General features: G+C 57.5%; 2 protein-coding genes across 4 annotated transcripts in view; one reads left to right on the top strand and one right to left on the bottom strand.

Moving 5' to 3' along the window:
- The window catches only part of GRAP (GRB2 related adaptor protein), a 31,102-nt gene extending 20,913 nt beyond the window's left edge, over positions 1-10,189 (top strand). The window contains exons 3-5 of the mRNA XM_075559148.1: positions 1,628-1,750; positions 7,816-7,984; positions 10,004-10,189. Of these exons, the coding sequence (XP_075415263.1) occupies positions 1,628-1,750; positions 7,816-7,984; positions 10,004-10,189 (478 nt within the window). The remainder of the gene's footprint in view (positions 1-1,627; positions 1,751-7,815; positions 7,985-10,003) is intronic.
- Positions 10,190-11,546: 1,357 nt separating this feature from the next.
- SLC5A10 (solute carrier family 5 member 10) overlaps positions 11,547-25,241 on the bottom strand; it is a 49,680-nt gene continuing 35,985 nt past the window's right edge. For 2 of the 3 annotated variants that reach the window (XM_075559144.1, XM_075559145.1), the window contains 6 exons: positions 18,452-18,559; positions 15,868-16,018; positions 12,412-12,580; positions 12,056-12,271; positions 11,757-11,814; positions 11,547-11,662 (listed from right to left, as the gene is read on the bottom strand). In XM_075559144.1, the coding sequence (XP_075415259.1) occupies positions 11,556-11,662; positions 11,757-11,814; positions 12,056-12,271; positions 12,412-12,580; positions 15,868-16,018; positions 18,452-18,559 (809 nt within the window). In that variant the 3' untranslated portion in view covers positions 11,547-11,555. The remainder of the gene's footprint in view (positions 11,663-11,756; positions 11,815-12,055; positions 12,272-12,411; positions 12,581-15,867; positions 16,019-18,451; positions 18,560-25,241) is intronic. The other variant, XM_075559147.1, reaches the window with a different exon arrangement.

Raw genomic sequence — 25,241 nt, 5'->3', positions numbered from 1 at the left:
AAGTCCCACAGTGACACCCCCCCCCACACACACACACACATCCCACACACCGGGGACATCGCCCAAGGATGCCACACCCATCAGCCATTGCTGGACAATGTCCCCAGGTCTTCAGAACCCACCTGCATCGTGTGGGAAGAGTGGGCTGTTGTGGGCTCAAATCAATGACAGCCACTATCGTGTCTTGACATTTAGAAGAGTCTTTTATTCGGTTATAACTGGACGGTGAGAATCTAAAAGTGATTCTTTAGATTGCAGCCCTCAGTGCACATTTCAGTGAGTTTATAAAGGCAAAAACTCATTTTATCCTTTATTGGGGACTTAAGCAAGCATATGACAAAAGTAGAAAGCAAGCCAAATTAATGTAAACATTCTTTAGAGCTAGTGAGTGTTACAGGGTACAGGATTGATTCTTAACATCCTGGTTAATAAAATAATAGTAATATCCTGGTTACAACATCAAAAGGAGCAATATCATTAATTACAACGTTCTGATCTTGGAAATATAAGAGTACATTCTAATATCAATCACTGGGAGACTTTCGGAGATGGGAGCGGGGAGGAGGCAGGTCATTCAGTAGTCAACAAAATGGCATGCCTTTGGTCAATTTGCCTTGGTGGGAGTGGGATGGGGTAGGGTGGGGTGGGTGGGGGTTGGATATAGGCAGGCAGAATACAAACAACTCTGCAACTGCACCCAGCCCCATCTTATTTTAGCCAAGAGACCTCATCAAAATGCTGAGACAACAGGTCCAGACCCATCTGCTGAAGCAGTGAAGGAAGGGCCCTGCTCTTGGCCTGCCACTCTGGGTCTCAGTTTCCCCATTTAAACAACAAAGCTAGGCTAAAACACTGGTGCCAGGAACATAGGTGCCAGATCCCATCACGGCTGAAGAGCCAGGATCCCAGTGTCCACCCCAGAGCCTGTCCGCTGAGCCGGGCTGCTCCCTCTAGAGGGGGTGGGAGTTCTGCAGGAGGGTAAGCATTGGCCAGGCACCTGCTCTAGACCCAGGTTTGTTTGGTTAATAGGAAAACAGACGTGAACAAGCTTCTGGGCAAAAGCCCAGTGGCCTGTCTGTGCGTCTGTGAAGTGGGTAGAGGGAGAGAATTTTTTTTTTCTCATCCAACAGAACCTGCTACTACTTTGACATTGGCCATGCGTTGTTGTTGGGTTGTTGTTGTTTTTAATAAATTATCTTATTGGGGGCTCTTATAGCTTTTATAACAATCCATACATCAGTTGTATCAAGCACATTTGTACAAACGTTACCATCATCATTTCCAAAACATTTCTGTTTCCATGTGAAGCATCCACCCTCTCAAACTCAAAAGCCAGGCTGGGGTGCCTTTGGTGTGTGACTGCTTCTGTCGTTATAGGGGTGTGCATTTGCCTGAGGTGGCAGGAAAGGCTTGGACTCAGGAACCAACGTTCTGGGAATGAGCCCCCCCCTCCCGCGTGCGGGGCTTCCCCTCCGCGCGCCTGGACTTCCCCAAGTGCCGAGTGGTGCGGGCAGGTCCTTTGGTTCGCGGGCCTGCTGGGCGGGCCCTGAGGGGTCGCGCCAGAGACACTTGGTGGGGGTGGGGAGGGGGCCTTCCGGGATGACTGCCCTCGAACTTTCTCCTGCAGGTGGTACTCGGGCAGGATTTCCCGGCAGCTGGCAGAAGACATCCTGATGAAACGAAACCACCTGGGGGCCTTTCTGATTCGAGAGAGCGAAAGCTCCCCTGGGGAGTTCTCCATCTCTGTGAAGTGAGTGCGGAGTCGCAGGGGGGAGGAGGCGCGGGAAGGGGGTTGGAAACCCCACTCTTCCTGCCGAAGCCAGAAGCCAACAACAGTCTGGGCGCAGTGGGAGTGGCGCCCGGCCCAGGATGTGGCCCCAGCGAGGGAATGGGGTGGGGTGGGCAGGAGGAGGTTCTTGGAGGGGGTTTCCCGTGGATCACTGGAGAGGAACAGTGTGGGTGGGGCAGCCCCCTAGAATGTGCGCCAGCAAGGTCCCACTCGATCCACAGCCGCGCAGCCACGTTGAGAGGGTGGACCCCGAGCCAAGGGGCTTGAGCTAAAATTCTCAGCTCTGCTACGTCCTGGGTGTGCGACCTTGGGCGAGTTGCTGGACCCCTCTGTGCCTCGCCTGTATGGGCTGTTGGAAGTCCCCAGTGAACTAATTTATTTAAAGCAATTGGAGTCGCACTTGGAATTGAGGTCGGGTGGCCTTGATGAGGGTGTCTGGCATAGCAGACAGGAGCGGTGGCCTCTGCGGTAGGTAGAATCCCATCCTCAAGGCCAAGGCCAGGTTGCCTGAGGAAGGATGAGGAGGTGGGAGTGGGCAAAAGGTCAGCACCCTGGTGGGTCTCTGTCCCTCCTTGTCCCCATGGCCAGACACTGTAGGACCCAAGTGCATCAACTCAATGTTGGAATATGTATTGTGCTTTTGCCGTATTCCCTGGTGATTTAGCTGCTCTGTGTGGGACTGCAAAGTGCAAGGTGAGCGGTTCAAAACCACCAGCCATTCTGGGGGGAAGACAGGGCTTTCTCCTTCCGGAAAGAGTTACAGCCTCAAAAGCTCCCAGGGGCCATCTATGCTGTCTTATCGATCTGCTGAGTCTGACTTGAAGGCAGGGACTTTGGTTTGGAGTTGGAGGCTGCGTGCAGGCAGTTCCTGGGGCTGGGGAAGCAGAAATGACAAAGACAAAGTGGCTGCTTTTGTGAGTCATGTGTTTTAGCAGGAGAGAGAGAGAGGAAAGAAAACACAAAGAAAGACAGAATGTCAAGGGCAGAGGGGTCAGGAAGGCCTGTTGGTGGAAGCGGCATTTGAGCAAGCATCTGAGGAAGGAAGTGGAGGCTTCTGGGTGTCCCCAGGAGGGAGGGAGAGAGACGTCCAGACAGAGGGAAGGCTCTGGGTTGGGTATGAGCATGGTGTGTTGGAAGGACCAGGAGCTGGAGACCGGGGGAGAAGTGGTCAGTTTGGGAAGTGGGTGGTTCTGTGAATCAGGGGACAGGCAACAAAATCACACTCTGGATCACTGGCCTGTGGGGAGGCTGGCTGCAGCTGCCCCCGCTGTCAGCCTGGCAGCTGTTACAGGGGCGGTGACACTTCCACCTAGAAGTGGGGGCCAAGGGTGGCCAGCTGCATGGCCCCTGGAGCTGCTGGGGGCCGTGAAGAAGGGGCTGGTGATCTAAGAATGGTACCCAGCAGTCTGGTACCAACCAGCCTGTGGCTCCTGGGAACAACCCCAAAACTAAGATTCCTGGCCCAAGCAGGGCCAAACAGGGTTGGAACCCCTTGTGGCGCCTGAGGGAGATTGAGTGACAGTGGGGCCATCTGAGAGCTGAGCTGAGCCTTGGGGCAGGAGTGGGGAGTCCGCCAAAAGGAGAGCACAGAGTGTGCCAGGCACAAGGAACAGCTGAGTGTGCAGAGACCCAGAGGTGGACAGCGAGGGGTGTGTGCAGGCAGCAGAGAGATGTCTGGTGGGGAGAGGAGCGGGCTGTGCTAGAGGAGCTGAAGGTCATTCTTGAGCAGAGGAGGGTTGGGCCCCATTTTCTTCGAGGAAAGAGTCTGGGGCTTTCCCCAAAGGAAATCCTGATTGCCCCCTCCTCCAAACCCCTCCCCCCGGACATCAGTCTGGGCCAAGCCTCCAGGTCAGAGGCATACTGTAAGGAGTTTCAAGGGCTCAGTGGCTGTGAGTTGAGCACATTGCCACTTGGGGGCGCCAATGACCCTTAGTTTCCCCAGCTGGGTGCTGCTCCTAGGTCATGCTCCTAGGTCCCGCTGCAGTTACTGGTCCATGGTCTCTCAGGGCCGTGCAGGCTAAAAGTGCGTGCCTGAAGCTTACAATCCTAACACCCAGCAGTTTCTCTGAACCTATCCCCTCACTGCAAAGGGCCTAAGCTGATCTCTGACACATGGTTAAATGCTCAATCAGTGCTGGCTACAGTACTTTCTACTGTTTCTCCCAGAGGCCACATCGGGCCCCTGGAACACTGCCCCCACCATGAATCGGGGCTTGCGGAGGAGGGGCGATGGCATGAGAAGGGAAGCCACCTCTAATCCTGGCTTCCTGAGCCCACACTTGCTGAGTGACCTCAGACTGGCCCTAGGCTGCTCTTGGCTGTGTGTTCACTTGCAGCTGGGGGTGAGGGCACAGTACCCCATCATGGCAAGAAAGAGATGGCTTGACAGAGACACATGTGACCCTCAGGGAGCCTTGCCCACCCCAACCCCACCCTCCTGCACACACGTACCCGCCCCTGCAAGGGGGGGGGGGGTGTATGGTCCTTGAGTGGCGACAGTATACCCTTTCCAAGTGAACACAGGGCCTGTCTCTCCACCCCTCAGCGAGCAGCCAGGGTACCAGAGCCAAGCAGGGGCCACCCGAGGCTTGGTCACTTCACCCCACACTTGAGTCAGGCCCTTGGTCTCATGTCAGGTGTTGGCTTCCTTTCAGGCTAGAGGTGCCCCCAATCCAACAGACGTGGGTTTGTGCTGCCTGACCAGGCCAGGCCCTGCTAGCCACTGGACACAGATAAATGCTGCGGTGCTCCTGTTCCCCAGGCCCCCACCCCCACCCCATCCCACAGGAGACAGACGGGTGGAAGGCAGGCAGGCACCTCTGAGCAGGGAAGATGATGAAGGCTCTGGAGCAGGGGGAGGGAGGGAAGGAGAGGAGGGGGCTGTAATTGTAGGCCAAGATGCACTTGCAGCCAAGACTGGATAATGTGAGGGAATCCGCATGGTCCCCCGAGGCCCAGTTTACAGATAAGAAGCAGTGACTTGCCTCAGGTCACCCAGCCAAACAGCCTCCAGGGCCCTTTGTGACTTGGCAGCCCACCTACCCCAAATGCTACAGGTCCAGATGTACCCCCTGACCCCTACCCACCCTGAGGTCGAGCTGCATCAATTTCTAAGCAGGACAGGTGACAAACTGGCAGAGGAGGACACCAAAGGTCTGCCCAGTGGAGATCACCCTGCAGGCAGCTCCTACCCAGACTTCTGCCCACGGGGATCTACATGTGGGGAAGTTGGGGGATCTTGAGGCCCCTTCTGGCAGGCTAGGTAGGAAGCCTTGTACTCCCTCTCTCTGCTGCCCCTATCTATCTTATCTTCCTCCCTGGGCCACTTCACTATAGTCAAAGCCACCACTGCTGCCACCAGGCCAGAAAAACTTGCTGGGCAAGACCTGCTACTGCTGGCACCAGGCTAGGTCCTCGGGCTTTTCTGACAGCCCAGCAGCCACCCATCCTGTCTTTTCCCTGAGGGTGCGGGTCAGACGCGGTGACACCCACATGGCTCACACACAGTCACCCACAGAGCAGGGAGAGAGAACACCCAACATCTGTACCTACCTAGCATTCCAGAAAACTGCACCAGATATGACGGAGATGGATGTTCACGGAGGATGCCCACGACTCAGAGACAGCAGTCAAACCAACGGACACCTGAGTATGCGTGCTTGGACACACAGACACAGAAACACACACACACACAAGGCTGTACTTTTCCCAGGCTCAGACCTCCGGCTCCAGCTTATTGCTCCTCCCCACCTCCTCCTCAGGAGGCTCCCCCACCAGGGTGGTCTGCAAGGACTCTCCCCTTCCCCTCCTAGTACCACGCCCCCAAAGCTCCCCTGGAGGGGGCTGACAGCTCACAGGGGGCTGTCTGACAGCTCACCCACAGCCAGCAACAGCAGCAGCCTTGCAGCATGGCTGCCGAGGGCTGCAGGCCCACTCTCCTCAAGTATAACACGGGCATGAGGCCAGACGGGACAGGGAAAGACCTTCCTTGGCAGCATTTCAAATCACCAGCCACTCAGTGAGGGAAAGATGAGCCCGCTGCTCCCATCAAGAGTTCCAATCTCAGAAACCGAGAGGCAGGTCGACCTGGAGTCCTCTGGAGTCAGCGTGGGAATCCGCTCTGCGTAGGAATCGACCCTCAGCAGCAAGGTTTGCCATGGTTCACCAGTGAGGGTAGCATCACGCAGGGCACTCAGACCCATGCTGCCTTGAACTTTCAGGTGCTGGGCTCTGGTCTCGGGCCCGGTTGGACGCATGGGCAGACAGGCAGGCCGCTGTGTCCAGGCTCAGGAACTATTGGTTCCACGTGGGGTCACTGTCTGGCGAGGCCCAGCTTTCTTTGGCATGGGGAACTAGTCTTAAGAGGCAGCATGGAGCAGGCACCCAATCATCTTGCTCAAGCCTAAAAACAGCCCTGGTGAGCAGAGAAGCCAGTGTCCGAACCCATGAGAGAGGACTCAGAGCCTAGCACCCTGGGTCCGCTCAACTGCAATGGGCCCAGGTGTGGCGTGTACACAAGCCGAGGCCCACGGCTGCCTCCCTGCCTGTCTAGTGTCAGGGTTGCAACCCACCAGAGCAGTGTATCATGGGAAACCTAGACAGTAGATGGAGGGACCAGAACATCCCCACTTGGACTGCAAACCTTGAGAAAGGCTTCCCGGAGGATGGGTCCTTTTACCTCCACCTTGAAGCCTGCGTAGGTGGTTGATCAAGGGCCCCAAAGTACGTTGGGAAGTGAAGAGAGAATCTGTGTGCCTTAGAGCCCTTGACTCCCAACAGAAGAGAGAACACACACACACACACACACACACACACACGCAGAGCCAGGAGCACAGTCAGAATGACGTCATAAAGCGAGAACCAATCAGGAGTGTCGGAGAGCCACAGTCTCAACCCCCCCCCTCAGATGCCCTTTCAGCTCTACCCTTTCTCACTGGGTGGTGCCAGGTAGCTCAGGGCGAGGCTCTGGGCCTCAGTTTCCCTACTGCACAAAGGGCTCAGCTGGTTCCTCCTGGGCTAAGAGAAATAAAGGCCAAGCACCCTACAGGAGAGTGGGACCATGATTACATGGCTGTGTCCAAATTACAGAACACCTCCTCCAGTCTGGTCCTGAAAGGCTGTGTGGGGAGGCATCGTGGGCTCCCCTGCCCAGGCCTGGCACACACAGGCTCCACCGCTGGCAGCACCGCTGGCTCCACGTCTCCTCCGTGGGACTAGAAGGGGGAGGGCAAACTGCCGCTCAAGCCCGGCAGCTCTTTCGGTGCATAGGCATGGCTCCAGAGTGAAAATTAAACATGCAAATAAAAATATCATCGTTTCACTTATAAACATTTGGGAAGTATTCAAGAGCCATAGCTGTGCTTTTACAAACAAATCAAATCACCACTATCTGAGTGACATCCCTTAAAATTGTTGTGAGAGACAAGATTGGCTCTCATGTCTCAAAAGTTTGCCGGCCCGCTGTGCTAGAAGGGACCTGGCCAGGAGGGGCCACGCTGTCCAAACACTGAGAGGAACGTCCCCAGCCAGGGTCACAGAGTAGATGGGGGGCAGGACACTTGCTCTCGAGTCTGAGCAATAGAGTCCTAGAAGGTTCTGGACAGGAAGCATTCAGCATGACTCTCTCCAGTAGGATGCTCTTAGGACCTGCTCTCTGAATGACACACCCCCCCTTGAGGGGGTTGGGGAGGAGGAGTGGAAGAGATGGGAGCGGAGAGGCTGTCCAATACCCATTCTCAGGACCCATTTGCTGGGACGGATCAACAACACCCAGCATTTTCTGAGTTGAGGTTCAGAAAGTACTTAGGTAACAAAAGTCCGGCCTGGTCCAGGGTACCCTCCTCCTATACCAGGGGTGTGTACCAGGCGACACATCAGGCCAGGCAGTGGGGTCTCGGGTCCCCATCAAGAGGGAGACCTGCTTCCAGGTGGTGGTAGAGCATGAGAAATTGGGCCCTGGGGTTCTCAGGGGCCAGGCACTGGGAGAGGCACTGAGCCATCTGAGGTGTTCGGGTCCTCACCCCCAGCTACGGAGAGCAGGTGCAGCATTTCAAGGTGCTACGGGAGGCCTCTGGGAAGTACTTCCTGTGGGAGGAGAAATTCAACTCCATCAATGAGCTGATTGACTTCTACCGCACCACCACCATCGCCAAGAAGCGGCAGATCTTCTTGCGGGACGAGGAACCCCTGCTTGAGGTAAGTGGGCAGGCCGTGGGCCAGGTGGGTTCCCCGTGCTGGCCTTTCTGCAGAAGGACAGGAGTCCATGGATATCGGGCTCAGGCTGAACCTCCTTTCTGAGCATCTGGGACGACGGGAGGAGGCGGTGGGGTCGGGGCCAGGCTCCAAAGCTCACAAGGTGGAAAGAAAAGGGAGTGGGGTGGGGTGGGGTAGGATGGGGTGGGGGGGACGATGGGTCAGACTGGAAGCTCCTTCTCAGTTCTCTTATGGTGCATGTGTGGAGCATGATCGCCACAACCACCGAGCCCCTGCTGACTCATAGCGACCCTACAGGACAGGGTAGAACTGCCCTTGTTGGTTTCTGAGACTCACTATTTACAGGACTAGAAAGCCTCGTCTTTCTCCTGAGGAGCAGCTGGTGATTTTGAACCACTGACCTCATGGTTAGCAGCCCAGTGCATAACCACTACACCCCCAGGCACACAATAAGTGTATGTCGAAGGAAGGAAGGAACTGAGGCCCCTGAGCTTCCCTGGCCTGAGCTGGGTTTTGTACTCTGCACTTGTCATGCCCGCTGTACAGATGAACAAACAGACTCAGAGAGCCCTGCTATCTGCTCCTGAGGAACTGGGCACGGGTAGGGTGTGACTGCATGTGGGCAGGTGCCTGGCCGGACGGATGCACCCTCCCCCATCTTCATAATAATAGCAATTTGCTGGCTGGCCCTGTCATCACCGCCTGAGGGTCTGCTCTCCTCCCTCCAGAGTGTGACAGCACCAGCCAAGTGGGGTTTGTCTAAGGTGTGCTTGTCCAAGCAGGCTGCTTGTCTACGGGGGGTCAGCAAGGCCTGGAACTGGAGGTCACGACCTGTGTAGCCATCCCCGTATTCATGTGCGGGTGCATGCCCATAGTCACACGCGCACACACACACACACAAGCACACACACACTCACACAAACACACAGATGCAGACCCACACTCACACTCACTCACACAAACACACAGATGCAGACCCACACTCACACTCACTCACACAAACACACAGATGCAGACACACACTCACACTCACACACACAGATGGAGACCCACACTCACACTCATTCACACACACACTCACACAAACACACAGATGCAGACACACACTCACACTCACACACACAAACACACAGATGCAGACACATACTCACACTCACTCACACAAACACACAGATGCAGACACACACACTCACTCAAACACACACAAACACACAGATGCAGACACACACTCCCTCAAGTACATGCACACACTCACATTCTCACACACTAAAACACACATTCACTCACTTCCTCAAGCAGACACACACTCACACTCAAACACACATTCTCACATACACAGACACACACACTCCAACACACACACATACCAACACAAACACACACACACTTGCCACCCTGCTGTGCTTTACAGCCAGTCCTCCCGCAGTGGACCTCAGTGTCCCCTGTCCAATGTGCCAATACTGTCAAGCAACTCCCTGCAAAGCAGCCTCTCTCCACTGACATGAAGCTCACCTCCTCAGCCCCACCCCTAAGGCCCAGATGGCCGTGAGCTCCCAGTCTGACTCTTGGGGTCCAAGAACATCTGCTTACAGGCCTCCCAGATGTGCACTACCCCCACCTCCCAGGGGAGTGGGGGAGGGGCCCTGTGATAGAGCTGGGGGCTGACTGCCATCCTCTGGTCTGGTCTGGTTGCTTGACCTGCAAGCTGCTCATCTCCCTAGAACCGAGACATCCCCTCCTTCCTGGGCAGAGAACCTCTAATTATGCCCATCCTGGACCACCTGGATCAGGCTCCTTCGGCACTGGCCGCTCCAGTCCAGCCGCCCTGGCCGGTGGAGAGACTGAGTCCGCAAGGAGCAGGTGGCCATCTGAGCCCAGCATTCACCCGACCCGGTTCACTTCTCCATGGAGCCTCCACTGCAGGGTGTGAAAGGGCTGGTGGGGGGGGTGAGCATTGGGGGTGCTGGGCCGGGACCCTGACCCTCCTTCTTCTCCCCACAGTCCTCCCAGGCCTGCTTTGCCCAGGCCCGGTTTGACTTCTCCGCCCAGGACCCTTCGCAGATCAGCTTCTGTCGTGGCGACATCATCGAGGTCTTGGAGCGCGTGGACCCCCACTGGTGGCGGGGCAGGCTCTGTGGGCACGTTGGCTTCTTCCCGAGGAGCTATGTGCAGCCTGTACATCTGTGACAGGGGGCGTCTGGGCAGTCAGGCACCCACTCCTTGGGTCCATGTCACAGGCAACACGGGGACATGGAGGGAGCCGTGAACACTCCACCTGCCTGGTTCCCCCAGGGCTCAGCCAGAATTGGACTGGTTATAGAGTGTCTGACTCCCCGCCACTTCACCACAGACCACCCCCCAACACGACCCACTGGACCTCCTGGCAGCTCCCCAGGACCTCCTGGTGGTTCCCTCTATAGGCCCCAGGTGTGTGAGTCCAGGGATGGGCAGGAAAGAGCCTGACCACATCCTGTCTACGGCTGAAGATGCCGAGATGGGTGTCCTGCAGGCTCCACCCAGGGAGCCCTGGGCTGGGCAGTGGGTTCTTCACAGAGTGACCACCCACTCAGCTGGCCTGATCCCCCCCTCAAAGGGCCCCTTGAGTTATGCAGAGGAAGGTCACCCTTGGGGCTAGACAGTTATCGATTTTCACTCTCTAGTCAGCTTCCAGGTGGGGCTGGGTGTCTCAGCAGCCCCCCAGCTCTAGACTACACCTCCCCCCACCCCCATGGCATACATGGACGCCCCATTATGAAACCCTGCCCCCCACCATCCTGCCCCTCCACCCAACTACACAGGGAGCCTGGGTTCCAGGGGTGCTTGTTCGCTGGGAGCCTGAGGGGAGCCAAGGGGAACAGATGGAGCTGATTGCAGGGGTGCCCCAGGATCACAGAGGGATGCTATTCCAAGTGTGGGAAGAGGGGGGAGTTGTTCCGATGGCATGTGCCACCAGCAGGGCAGGGAGGAGCAGGGCCTGCCTGAGTCTGGGCACCACTGAAACCAGAGATAAGGAGGTGGGACGTACCCAAGGCTTCTCACCAGGCTGCCAGGGAGGTCAAGGGAGCCCACAGAGGGAGGGAGGGAGGAGCAAGGGGGCGCTGGGAAAGGTGAGGGGGTAGCTCCGGCAGCAAGGAGCAAGCTGGCTGGCCAGCAGAGCTACTGCAGTTGCTTGGGGGGCCCCTGTGGTGTGGGTTGTCCCCTGATCCCTGTAGTTGCGCTCTGCCCTCACTCCAGCCCCAGCAGCTGCAGCCCTTGAGCTGGTCCAAGGCCCTGAGAGCCCTAGGAGATGAGCTCTTTCGGCACCACCCCCTCTCCCAAGTGTGCAAATACAAGCAGAACAAAGGAAAGGCTATCCATCAGCATCTCATTTTCTTTCCAATCAGGATGACATGTGGTACAGTTTTGAAAGACCTGTTCTTTGCGTCCTCCGGGCCCTATTTTCCAGCCTCTCCCCACTCCCCACTCCCCACCCCCACCCTGGCCTGCTGCGTGGCCTTGCAAGGTCTCCATCACTTGCTTACTTCTGCACATGCCGGGACCCCTGGTGACCGCGTCAAGCAAAGTAGGCATAGAAGAAGATGTTGACACACATGAGGAAAATGGCATTGAAGGCACAGATGCGGGCCCAGAAAGCGTACTTCTGGGGGGTTTGTCCATCACCTGAGGGGGTAGGAGAGGAGACGGGTGGATGAGGCGGATGGTGCTTCCAGCCCTGGGGTGGAAGGACAGAGAGCATCTAGCATCTGGCCCTGACCTGCTTTAGCTTCCGAGGGCAGGACCGGAGGCAGGGTCCACCAGGTGAGATTCTCAATCTGCAAAGGGGACAGGGGGACCCAGATGGATCAAGGCTCAGTGACTGAAAGATGGCAGCAGAGTTCAGACATGGCCAAGGGATCTGAAGCAGCAGAGTTGGAGGTCAAGGTTGAAGAGGGCTAGGACTCAGAATGGGCCCCAAGTCAGATAGTGAGCATCCAGGGTGAAAGGCCAGGGCCACGCATAGACAGGAGGACCCGTGAGAAGCTCCAACAAGGGTAGGGGCTGGGGTCCACTCACCTGAGCTGCCTGGGGGGCTGGAGTCAGCAGACTGCCGACCACCACCACAGTACTGCTGAGCGCAAAGAGGGAGATGGCAAAGTGCAGGTAATGAAAGCTGCTGAGGACGGCTGGTTGGGGGGGTGAGGCTCCGCAGGGTGGGGCTGGGTGCAGAAACTCCAGGACCAGCCTTGCTGTGCCCACAGCCAGCCCCACCATCAGGCCCCAGAAGGCCCCCTAGGAGAGGGAGGCAGGGCATGTGGGTCAGCAGAGGTCTGTCCCCTGCTCTGGCATGGGAGACAGGAAGCACATGGGAGAGGAAGGCGGGGAGGCCACATCTCTGACCAGGCAGGCACTTCCCAGCCCACACCTCCCACCTGTTCATTGGCACGTGGCCAGAAGATGCCCAGGACAAAGACAGCTGTCACCGGTGGAGCCAAGGAGCTGGTCACTGACTGCATGTAGATGAAGAGCTGCCCGCTGTTGGAGCCCTGAAGGATGGGGATCCAGGCCACGCTCACCCCAATGAGCACCACGATGACCAACCTAGGGGGCCAGGACTGTGAGGCCCTGGGAGCACTCCGCTCTGTCCCCTGCCTCCTGCCCCTGGTCCCAGGGGACACTTCACCGGACCTAGCCAGTCTGCACTACACCTGACCAGCCCAGTTCCTGCTGCCTTCAGGCCTAGCCCCTGGTCCTAGGTATGGGGGGGTCAGGGGGGCGTCTTTATCTTCCTCTTCCAGACACCCACCCCACCTCCACTGGTGAGCTTACAGGGTGTACCAGGACGGAGGGGCCATGCCTGCCACACACAGAATGATGCCAGTGGGCTGAATGAGGGTCCACAGCCCCCCACCCCCATCATCCCGCTGGCCTGGCCCACCCCATTCTACCACACCCTCTCCCCAGGCTGCTCTGCACCCTTTTGAGATCAGTTCATGGCTTCATAGGGGAGGGGGTGCTGGGCTTGGGTTAGAAACTGGAATCCCTAATGCACTGCCACGCACGCGTTCCCTCCCTTCAGCTCCTGTCTGCTCCCTGCTGGACACAGCCCTTCACGGCAGGCTTCACATAATCATGCCCACAACCCAAGCTGCCAGCCCTCAGAGTCAAGGCAAGAAGGCGGGGTGGGGTGGGGGGAGCTGTGACTCCAGTGCAGGACTGAGCAAGGGACCCCAGAGGAAGCCCCTGTTCCAGGATGGCTTCCAGCAGAGGGGACCATCTATGGATAGGTCTGCCCAACCTCCTGGGCCAGCGGTGCCCCCAGGAGTGGCAGGAACAACGGTGGGGTCAGCAGAGGCTGTGTACCCTTGGGCATGAGTCCTCTCCCCCACTTGCCTGGCTTCTTTCCCTTCCAGGCCCAAGGGCGAAGGAAGGAGGTGGCACTTGATTATGGTTAATTAACCCTTAGCCAGGCAGGAGGGCGGGCAGACGGGCGCTGCCCTGTTCAGAGGCACAGCCAGGCCTCCTCCATACACGCCTGCTGTCCTAATACAGACTCAGCATCACCCTGGGCAGAGCCTGAGGCCCCGCCCTGGCCAGCTCTGATCCGCCCTTCTCTCCCCCGCTGCCACAGAGATCCTAGAACCCATCCTAGCCCTGAGGTCCAGCATGGCCAGGCCACTGCCAGCCGCCCAACCCAGCCCTGCCCCTGCCTCCTTGCTCACCAGCCTCCCATCCAGTCACAAGAACCACTAGACCCGCTCAAGACTCAGTCTCTGGAAACGATCCCTTCTGCCCGCAATGCTTCACCCACTGAGTGCCTCCAAGACTGGGCTACGTGCCCCCTCCTCCTAAGGCCCACATCAGAATCAGTGGTCCCTCCATCATCCTCCTGGGCTGGAGTCAGTGTATGGGGGTGGGGGGTCTCTCAAGGGCAGGGGCTCCGGGCACTGTGCTGTAAGATTAACAAGCCTGGGTGAGGCAGCGGGGCAGAGGCCAGGGTGGGGAAGGAGGGGCTCAGGGCCTGGGCGTGTAGAGACCAGAGCCCCAGGGGTAAAGCTGTCCTTGCTTCCCAGACCTGGCCGCTCCTCTGGCCTCCCCCTCCCTGACAAGACCCTCAAGATCACCAACAAGTCAACCCGGCCCTCGCTGGGTTTCTGGGCCTTGCTCAGCTCCCCCTCTCCTATGTCCATCTCTGTGGACTCAGGCTCTGGTCACACTGTCCCCACCAGAGAACAGGCCTCCCAGACTGAGGGAGCAAGGTCTGCATAGGGGTGCTAGAAGCTAGAAGAGGCTGAGCAAGCTACTCCAGAGCTAGAGGCGTTGGGAGCTGTCCTGGAGCTTCAAGAGCAAGAGGTGGCAAAGTGAACCTCACTGGCCACCAGCCCCTGGCATTTTCTCCTCCACTGGAGTGGCAATGAGGGACAGAAGGCCACCCAGTTTCAGACAGCCTAAGGCAGCTCACGGAGGGCAGAGGACCAGGCTGCTGGGGCCAGGAGCCATGGTTTGGCAGAAGAAGTGCGAATGCTGTTAAAGGTGTGATGGCTGAACTGCCACGGCAGGGGTCAGCTCAGGAACTTGGGCTCGGGAAGAGCCAGGGGAGAAGCCTGCTTCCGGGAAGCCAGCAGAGGCCACTGAGCAGGCAGGCCTCGGGCCAGAAGGCCGCACACACACCAGACAGAGCCATGCAGGAAACGGGGCTTCAGAGGAGACAGCATCTGGAACCAGCAGGGCTCCAGGGTCCAGCTCTCAGGAGCAGGAAGGACTGAGAGGGGCCACCACCGGCTTTTGGAGAGGACCAAGAACCCACTGGCAGCAGCCGTGTGCTGGGGACATGACACATAGCGGCCATTGGGGAGGACCAAGAACCCACTGGCAGCAGCTGTGTGCTGGGGACATGAGATACACAGTGGCCTGTGCAGTCCAGCACGAGGCTCCTTGTTCTGGAGATGCCTGCGGATGAGCTCACGGCACCTGCTGGCCAGCGGGTCCCCCACAGGGTGCTCCCCACAGAGCTCAACTGCTTTGCGTGGCTGGGACAGCTCCTGGAGCACCCGAGGGTCAGCGCCTTGCACTCTTGGTTCATCGACACCAAGGGCCAGCCCTCAGTGCAGTGAGTAGTCAGGATGCAGGCCCAGGGAGACGGGAACCATTCCTCAGTGCACCCTGAGAGGCCTCCAGGGCTCTGGGCCCCAGGTTCAGGGGTAGAGGGCTGAGCCACCAGGCATCACGGGCCCCCCGCTGTCACCGAGGGCTCAGCCCGGTGGGGAGGGGTGTCAGGGAGCAGTCACAAAGGCTGTGGCATCACCTGGAAAGGCACAGAGGGGTAATCGTGGAGGGCTTTGCAAAGGGGGAGAATTACTGAGATGGGCTAGGAGCAGGGAGATCCGAGGGGCAGCATGGGCTGAGTGCTGAGTGCCAGCTCCAGGGCCCTCTCTGGGGCAACTAGAAGCCGCTGGACATGACCTCCTGGCCATCGAGTCTGCGCTGGCTCCCAGCCACACTGTGGACAGAGCAGCACTGGGCCTGTTCTGCAGATGGAGGGTTTTCTAAGAACAGAGAGCTTCATTTCTCTCCCCCCAGTGGCTGGTGGGCTCCAACTGCTGACACGCCACTACTCTGGGAACCATCGGGTGGGTAAAATACTCCGATGTGGGAAGACAGCTCTGGGATGAGATGAGGGCGTGAGTGGCCTGGGGCGCCCCACCCAGGTAAGGGATGTATCAAAGATGAAGTCCGTGACCCTTTGCAAAGGGATGGGCAAGAGAGGAATTTGGGGGCTGGGGTGGGCTTCTCTCACTTTCCCGGACCGCTTCCGTTCTCCAGCTGGCCAACTCCTACTCCTCCTACAAAGCCCCACTGCCCAGTGCCCGGGCACCTGCCAACCATACCGCCCCACCAGCAGCAGCTCCCGCTCGCCAGCACTGGGCCGCAGCCGCCGCCAAATGTCCATGGTGAAGAGTGTGCTGCTGCTGTTGAAGATGGAGGTCAGCGACGACATGAGCGCAGCGGTCATCGCTGCGATCATCAACCCCCGCAGACCTGCAGGCAGAAGAAGCTGTGTGATCCCCACTCCCACCCCCGTCTGCTCCAGCCCCAGGCCCCCAGGAGCCTTCCCAGGCCCAGGGAGGCCTCATGGCCAGCACAGTCCCTGCGGCTGAGCTGGCTAGCTCCCGAGGGAAGGAGGGTGGGGAGACAGCGAGCTGCAAAGGCAGGGGGCTGGGCCAGCACCTTCAAACCCTTCAGAACCTGCTGCCAGTGCCACAGGCTTGCGGGCAATCTGCGGGCGGGCGTAATCACCGTAATTGCCGGCATTGTTATTCATGTGAACGTCAGCCCTCTCATTCCTAAAGCACCTTGCAGTTGACAAAGCACTTTCACAGCCAAGACCTCATTTGAAGGAAGCATTATTAACCCTTTCACAGAAGAGGAAATGGAAGCTCAGAGCAGGGATGAAAGTGCCCAGGAACTCCGGATGTGTAACAGGAGAGGTTGCAAAAAAGGTAGCCTGCAGCCGAGCGCCAGGCTTCGCAATGAGCCCTGGGCGGGCACAAGGCTGGCTCCATCTCTTAGCCCCCAGTGGTCCTGTCTCTACTGGCACTGGGAATCTCAGTACACACCTGGAATAAACAAACACCCTTTCCCCAGTCAAGGAGTTGTGGAAGAGCAGGTAGAGAAAAGCCCAGCGTGGGGACTGGCTGCAAGCAGAGAGGGTGAACATGGCTATTCAAAGCCCCTGGGAGTCCCAGGGTGGAAGGCCGGTGAGGCATCTCAGGATGGGGTGGCTCGTTCTCCCATTCCATTTCCAGCACTTCCCCATTCCCCCAACCCCTCCTCTGCCACCTGCCCTCCCCAGGAGAAGCCCTACACGGACCCCTCCCCCATGAATTCAGCCTCGGAGATGCCCACTCCTCCCGCCCCGCACCCAGGCTCCGCATGCAGGGTGCTGTGTGACTCCAAGCACCCGAAGGGCCTCTCTGTTCACTTGTTAGACTGACTGGGCCGAGGGCCAAGGGAGAGTGAGTTACATCACCATTTCCCCAAAACATTTCTTCACCTCCCTTCTCTTGCTCAGGCAGATGGGGTGAATCAGTGCTGAGTCCACTCATTTCTGGGAGGGGGAGCATAAGGCCTACATAGGCACTGTGCTGGGACTCCGCCAGTCTCCCCAGAACACAAGGGGAAGGCAGGGCCCGGAGGTGAGGACCCACAGTGTTGCCAAGCCTTGCGCCAGGAACTTGTTAAATTTAATCCCAGCACCAACGCTGAGGGCTGGGTAAGCATCATTATCTCTAATTGACACATGAGAACACAGGCTTGGCTCGGAGCAGGGCAGAGATGTGCCCCAAATAGCCCCACCAACCCAGGACAGCACCAAGATGCATCCCAGCTCCAGGCGCCTATGTTGTCTGGACCACAGCTCATTAGGAGGATGGAAGGGAGGGAGGAAGGGCAGGGATGGGTGGGAGGAGCCCACCTGCCCCACCCCTCTCCTGACAACTCCTTTCCTTCACCCTTCCCACCTTCCAGCTCACCTGGGGGACAGGAAGCTTCCACAGGAGACCAGACATGAGAGGCCAGGGAAATGCAAGGGTCTTTGAAGGCCAAGCATCTGGGATTGCAGAAAGCCTCAGGTGCCCTCCCTCTCTTGGCTTGGGGTGGGGTCGCATGCCCAGCCAGTGCTTCTGCCTGCATATCCCCCATACCAGGCTGTTGCCGCCGCAGGAAACATGGAATCTGGCTACTACAGGGATGAGTCGCTGGAACCCTGGCGCGCGCACACAGAGCAAGCAGTGGGCTTTGAGCTGACCAGCCTAGAGTTGAAGTCTCAGTCACACTGGGTGCCCAAGTCACTTTCCCTCTGGGTATGTGGTGAGGCCTCTGTGACATGGAGTTGGTGCTCTGCGACAGCACAGAGACGTGCTTGGTAATCGGTAATTGGGCCCGGGACACAGGAAGCACAGAGGACGAGTGGGCAGCCCTGCCTGAGCGACATTGAAGCACCAGTTCTAGAGGCAGGCTCTGGAGGCACGTTGACTGGGTTCAAATTTCAACTTGCCATGAGGCCTGAGCCCAACCCAACATATGGGGGTCTTAAAATGGGGAAAGGAACAGAACAGACGGTCCCGAAGCAGGGCGCGGAGGAAATTACATGCCCAAGTCTCTGGGCGGTGGACACCGACCCTTCCCCCATGAATTCAACCTAGGAGATGCCCACTCCCTCCCAGCTGGTGCCAGCTGGACTAGAAACTGAAAGGCTGGTAGTCTAGCCCCATCCCCCCACCCCCAGGAGTGCCCTGAAAGTCAAGCCTTAATGGCAACTGACAACCACAAAGCCCTTGGGCCAGGCTCACAAGTGGTCTCTAGTATTATTGGTTTTTTTTCCCTCCCTTTGAGCAGAACATCATACGTTCTGTGCCAAGTGTCACATTAGACGCCAGGCCTAGTGTGGCCCCTGCGACCCAAGAGCCTCACCTGTGGGCATCAGCTCTATGACCAGCTTGGGGTAGGCGATGTTGGAGCAGCCGATCTCGGTCCCACATGCCCGCAGGCACTCGGAGGGTACCACGCAGCCCACGTCATCTGCAAGAAAGGACGGCTCAGAGGTCACCCCTCACCCTCCCGCCCCTCTGGGCACATGCAAATGCCTGCTTTGTCATTACCTACATATACGGCTGGTTGCTGGGCCTCAGTTTCCCAGTCTGAGTCAGGAGAGGCCCTCTGGCTCTTCACAGCCCTGAGTCTCTGCCTGCCTGCAGTCCTCCATCACAAATCCTTCTCCCCGTTCCCATGATCCCCCAAAGGCCAGAGGGGCTCCCCTGCTGGGTGGAAAAGTCCTCCCTGCACTGGACTCCTCTTCTGCCTGGCCATCCTCCCCCAGGAGGGAACTGAAGCCAGGGAGGGGTGGAGGCCGGCACTCAGTCTCACTGTCTGGTGTCCCTGAGCCAGACTCAATCACAGGGAAGCCAGGCGTCGCCACTGCATTCCCTCCATGCCCCAGCTCCCACCGACCCAGGGCCTGTCCCTGGTACCCCAGCTGGTATGTGAAGGTGGACATGCCCCTGCCGCTTGACTCCCAGGTCCCCAGCGAGGTGGGCACCATAGATCTTGGCCTCGGTCTCCAGCAAGATTTAGGAAATCAAGTGAGGTAGTCCCAAGCACTGCTCTCCTGGGATGTCCGGGGACCTCATAGAAGGCAACTCCAGTGGGGCACAGTGGTGACCTGCCTGGTCCTCTTTTCCAGAAGCAGCAAGTGTGAGTTGCTCCAGGTACCGGGTCATCTGGGCTGTGAGGCCAGACATGGCTGGGTCCCCCTGGGGACCCACTGGGGGTGCTGTCTCAGCCCTGCTTCCTGATCAGCAACACCATGCACTCCCAAACTGCAGGCTCTCAGGGGCGTGCTCCCTGTCCCTGAGGCCCCTCCTGCTCAGTGACCCATCAGGGTTGCCCCGTGATAGCCCCGTGCTCTTGCCTCCCCACCACCTCCAGCCATTTCTTGAGTGCAGGGCTTCATTCCGTCCCCATCACCTCTGGTCTAACTTGTGATCCGCCTCAATGACTCCCTTCCATCCTCTCCAGCCAGCCTTCCTGACTGCTGGCTTTCCACGCCGGAGCTTCGGTCAGGCAGCTGGCTTCTCCGGAAGCTCCTCATGACTACCATCACTGGAGCCTGGCTTCCCAGAAGAATGCCTTTTCCAAGGCATTTCAGGCCCTTCACACCTGGTCCCAGCCACCTCCTGGCCAGGCATCAATGTGCCAGCACCCTGACCTGCTTCTATTTTCTCATACACATCTCGTAGTCTTACACCTTCGTGCCTGTGTGAGGCTGTTGTCCCCTCCTTCTGGAGTGTCCCCATTTAACACCCACCCCCACCCTTGTTTACCTCCTAGTCATGGACCAGTGCAAAGAGCTCATCTTCGGAAGCCTTTTCCACTCCTGTCCCCCTGGGCAGTAGCAGCTCCCCACACAGCCAAGGACTGAATCACTGCTGTTTGTTTACATATCATGCCTCCCCACCAGACCAGCAGCTCCCCAAGGCAGACACTGGGCTTGAATCATCTCCAAGTCAGTCCAGTATCGCCCAGCCCAGGGCTGGGCTCAGAAGAGACACTGGGTGAGCGTGTGCTGTGTGACGGAATAAGTGAGTGAATGGGGGGCAGGCGAGGATAGGAAAGCTCAGGACGAGGAGAAGAGAGAAGGCAGAAGGATCCCAGAAATGGCCATGAAAGAGTTCAGGCACCATTTGATCCAGCTGCCCTACCCAACCACTTCCATTTCCACAAGTTTTTCAGATGAACAAATTCAGGGCCCAAAAGAACCTCGTTTGGACCCGGTCAGACCTGTGACACAGCTGGAAGGTCACTGGGGTCCAGCAATCAGAGGGCAGGTTACTTTGGGCCTAGACAGGCCGGCTCTGGTTCTTAGAGGACCCAGCCCTCCTGGGAAAGACACAGCCACATAATGGCTCAGAAAGCCTGAGTCAGTTGATTCTCGCCCAGTTTATTCATCCCGTTGCAGGTTCTCAGGCCTGGGCACAAGTTCCCAGGTCCTACTGGAGCATCAGAAGTTTGTGCTGAGGGCAAGCTGCCCCAGGGGCCAGGGGAGCCTGAAACCTGACCCCCACACAGCTTAGATTCCACGTTTAATGTTTATATCAGCACCCACACTAAGCCCGGGCCTACACCCAAACCTTGAAACTGCCCCTCTCCTTGTCCTGAGGTCCTTGTGCCCACATGCCTACTGGGCAGCCACTGTGCTTGGCTACAAAGGTGGTTTCTGCTGCCCACTCACTCCTTTGTAACCTGCCTACCTTTCCAGCCAGCAGTAGGAACCCTGAAACCACCTTCTGCCTACACCACACCACAGTACACAACTCCAGCACACCATCCCCGGCAGGGGAAATTACAAGGCTTCACGTGCCGTTCCAGCACTCTGCCCACGTGGCCACCCTCTCCCACTTTCAGCCATACTTCCGGTGCCTCAGGCTCTCTTAGACTCTCTGGGCCTCAGTGTGGGCTGTTCCCTCTCCTGGAACTCCCTTCCTTCCTTCCTTCAGACCCCTCCACAGCTAATACTCCCACTGAGCTCTGCAGGCCCGGTCTGTCTTGCCTTCACCATCAGACAGGACTATGGAGCAGGAAAGAGCCTGGCCCCTGCAGTGCCCAACGCAAACCAACGCATAGTGGCCTCTCTCGGTGTTTCTTGACTGACTGAATGACTCTTTCCCAAGGAGGCCACTGGACACAGCCCTTTATGGACAGTCAGGTTCTCCCCACTCCCCAACCAGGCCTAACCCCTTCCCGAGAACCAGCCCCGGAACTTTCATGGTAATAAATTTTAAAAAAAAAGGAAAAAGTGTAGACGCCACCCTCTCAATTCCTGGTGCGTGATCTGGGAGATGAAGGCTCTCTTTCGTAGAAAGCCCACTAGGGGCAGTCATAAATCACAACTTAAGCTTTTCACCTTCCACAGATGACTCACAGCTTCAAATGCAAAACACACTTCTAGGGGGAAAAGAAAATCTTTAGGACCTAAGAGCAGGCAAAGAGTTCTTACACTGGACGTCAACAACATGCGTGATGAATTAGACCTTTTCACAATTAAAATTGTTTGCTCTTCCTAAGGCTGCGTGATGGGAATAAAAAGACAAACTACCAATGGAGAGAACACATCTGCCAACCACATATGGGACGAAACCCTTGCATCTAGAACATATAAAGAACTCTCCACACTCAACTGTAAAAAAAATACACTCCCGAAAAAGAAAAATACACCACCCAACCAGATACTGAGCAGAAGACATGAAGAGACGGTCCACGGAAAAGGACTCAAGATGTTCAGTAAGCACAGGAAAATATGTTCAAAATCATTGACCATTGGGGAACCGTGTATTCAAGCCATGAGCTGCCAGTACATATCTCTCAGAAAGGCTTGAACCAAACTTAGTGACACTACCAAACAATGCCGGTAAGGATGCAAAGACAGTGAGCCACTCGCATACCATGTCGGTGTTGATTTAAAATGGCATTCACCAAACAGACAATTCCTGCCATCGAGTCGGTGCCGACGCAGAGCGACCCCGTAGGACAGGGTAGAAGTGCCCCTGTGGACTTCTGAGATTGTAACTCCACACGGGAGTAAAGAGCCTCATTTTGCTCCTGCAAAGCTGCTGGTGGTTTTGAATTGCTGATCCTGAAAGTAGCAGCCCCATGTGTAACCATTATGGCAGTGGGGACCCTGTAAAACGGTATAGACATGATGGAAATAATGTAGCAGTTTCACAAATAAACTAAACATGCAACTCTCTTATGGTCCAGAACCACACAGAGGCAGTTCTACTATCTCCTATAGGGCTGCTATGAGCCAGTGGCCACACGTGATGGCAGTCAATGACCTCCTGTGACCCATGATCGCACCCTGGTACATCTATTTCAGAGACGTGAAGATGTGCCTTCATTTCGCTGAGCACAAAACTCTGTAAGTGAATGTCCTTAACTTTAGTTATAATAGCCCAACTGGAAACAACTCAATATCTTCCGAAAGGCGAATGGATAAACAAATTGTATTATCTCCACATTAGGAATATAGAACCCTATACCCTGGGGTGGATTCCAACTCGTGATGTGGCCCCATGAATTAGAACTGATACGCAGGGTATTCTTTGCTGTGATCTTCATAGAGGCAGGTCACCAGGCCTTTCTTCTGTTGCACCTCGGGGTAGGTTCACAGCACCAGCTTTTAGGTTAGTAGTCTAGTGCAAACCATGTGTAGCATTGAAGTACCTCCATGAGAAAGAGAAACAGCAAACCTTTGTTACCTGAACCAACCTGGATGAGTCTCCAGGGCATTGTGCTGAGGGGAAACAGTCCACTTCTTAAGATCATTGTTGGCCACATAGCCAGACCACACCTAGGGCCACCCCATACACAACAGGGCTGCACTCTTGGCCTGGTTCTCAAAAGCACATCACCAGGTCTTTTCCCCTATTCCCTCCGAGTCTGGAAGCTCCCCTGAAACCTGTTTAGCATCCTCACGACAAACAGTGGCATGCGAGGTGCACTGCCCAAGAGTGTAACCCGGGGTCCACCCTCCCACAAGGAACGCGAGGATGCTACCACTGAATGTCACTGCCCTCCTGCCCAAAAGCCATGTACCGTAAGCCCCGTTTACAGGATATTCCCAAGATGATCGTGGATGGGGAGCAGATTAGCCCATGGCAGGGGTTAGGTGCAGCCGGGGAGGGGAGGCAGGGCAGGGCTACAAAGAGCTCTCTGGTGCCTTGATGGCGATAGTGGTGCCACAAATGTACACAAGTGATACAATGGTGCACACGCAAGTGCACACATGCAGGCAAGCTGATGCCATCTGAGTAAGATGTGTGGGTTGAACTGATGTCAGTGGCTGGGCTGCAATATTGTACTGTGGTCACGCAAGATGCTACCATTGGGAAAGACTTGGTGAAAGGCTACATGGGACTTCCCTGTTCTTTTTGTAGCTTCCTGTGAATCTGCCATTACTGTCAGGTTAACTGCAGAGGTTAACAAGCCGAGCAAGCCCTTTCAGCCCTGGGAGCCAGGCTCCCTTCGTGACGTCTGGAGCCACACCGTGCGGCAGTGAAGACACAGGGGAGACAAAGGCTTAGTGAGGGGCTTGTCTTGGGTGCACAATAGTAGCAGGAGGGGCTATGAGTCAGAATTCAGAACTCCCAGTCTGGGGCTCACCACTGCCACATGATCTTCTCCTTACTTAAAGGGCTTACGGGCTTAAGGCTTACATGTCAGTGATGGGGGTCACAGAGCTGCTGGCTGGAGTAGAGGTGAGGGCAGTTGATGTTCAGGACAGGAAGGGTCAGGGGTGCTCTGGGGGCTGCTGGACAGGCAGAAAGTGAGGAGGGTGTAATTAGCTCGGATTCGGAAGAGGGTCTGAGGTCTGGAGATGTCGCCAGCCAGCCTTCAATGGCATCAATCTGTTTGCTCACCCGCATTCCCCCCAGTTCAGGGTGATCCCCGGGGAAGAGGTAGGGGCAAGAGAAAAGGCCTGGCCAGGTGCCTGGCAGACAACTGAGGCACGTGAAGAGAGGGTGGGGGCCACTTGTAAGGTGAAATTTAATGGGCTTTGCTGTCCCCACCCCAGCAGCCTGCCTTCAGATGTGGCCCCATACACCCCCTATAACTAGAGTTCTGAGTCCTGGGGACGCCAGGCAGAGAGCCCGGCCTGCTCCTGTCCCGTCCGTCCGGGGTGTGGCGACCCCACCCAGCACCAAAGACTGCTTAGTGGGCCAGACCTTGCTTGGACAACTGCCGACCCCACCTTGGTGGCACATTGGGACCACTGGCTAGCCCTAGCCCCACTCGCGGACTTGCAGGGTCACCAGCAGGGCCGAGGCAATGAGCCCCTGGCTGCTGACTGGCCGTGTGACATCCAGGAGCACAATCCCTCTGCGTCTGGTTCTCAGCAGCCTTTGACCTCCGGACTTCTCAAAATGTGGGCACCATTACGGGCACCGCGCGGAGGGCTAGGGGCGCGCCCAGGCTGTGTGCCCGCGGGTTCTGCCAGGGGTGAATCAGCTTCCGGCCCTGCCCCGGCGGCACGTGACCGCAGGTGGCAGCAGGACGGCCCTGAGTCACCAAGTCTTTGCGCCCACAGCCGCCACTCCTCCCGCCTATTGGTAACCGGGCGACCCGGGCCGCCGCCACCCTGGGGCCCAGCCGCTGCCCTTATGGCCCGGGCCCTTGCCGAACCTGGGCCGCTCCCCAGAAAGACCCCCAGACGGCCGACCCTCGGCGTCCTGCGCTTAAGACCCCCCTCCCCTCCCCCAGTCGTCGAAAAGTGAGCCCCCCAACCCCACCCTAACACACACCGAGCAGCGACGCCCTTCGGGGCTCCTGCCTCCCAGCTTCGGGAACTTGGGAGAACTTAGGAGCTTATTCGGGTTCGGCCAGAAGTCGCTTAGGAGCCCCAAGGCTACGGAGAGTCCATGCGCCAGGATCCCCGCCTCGCCCAGATACCCCGGCCCGGGGGCGTGTCCGCCCTTCCCTTAGCCCCGCCCCGACTCCTTCCGCCCCTGGCCCCGCCCCCTCCCTCGCGGCCGCGCTCACCTGGTCTCCCTCCCCGGCTCCACGCACAGAAGCGCAGAGGCGGCGGCGAGGTCCGGAGCGCGCCCGACCCGGAACCCGGAGCCCGGAGCCCGGAGCCCGGAGCCCAGAGCCCGCGTCCGTCCCGTCCTCGGCGCTCGCGGCGCAGGGGCGCCCGGCCGGGGCCGCC

The sequence above is a fragment of the Tenrec ecaudatus genome, chromosome 10 (genome assembly GCF_050624435.1).
Source record: "Tenrec ecaudatus isolate mTenEca1 chromosome 10, mTenEca1.hap1, whole genome shotgun sequence".
Lineage (NCBI taxonomy): Eukaryota > Metazoa > Chordata > Mammalia > Afrosoricida > Tenrecidae > Tenrec > Tenrec ecaudatus.
This window is presented reverse-complemented; position numbering and strand designations above follow the sequence as displayed.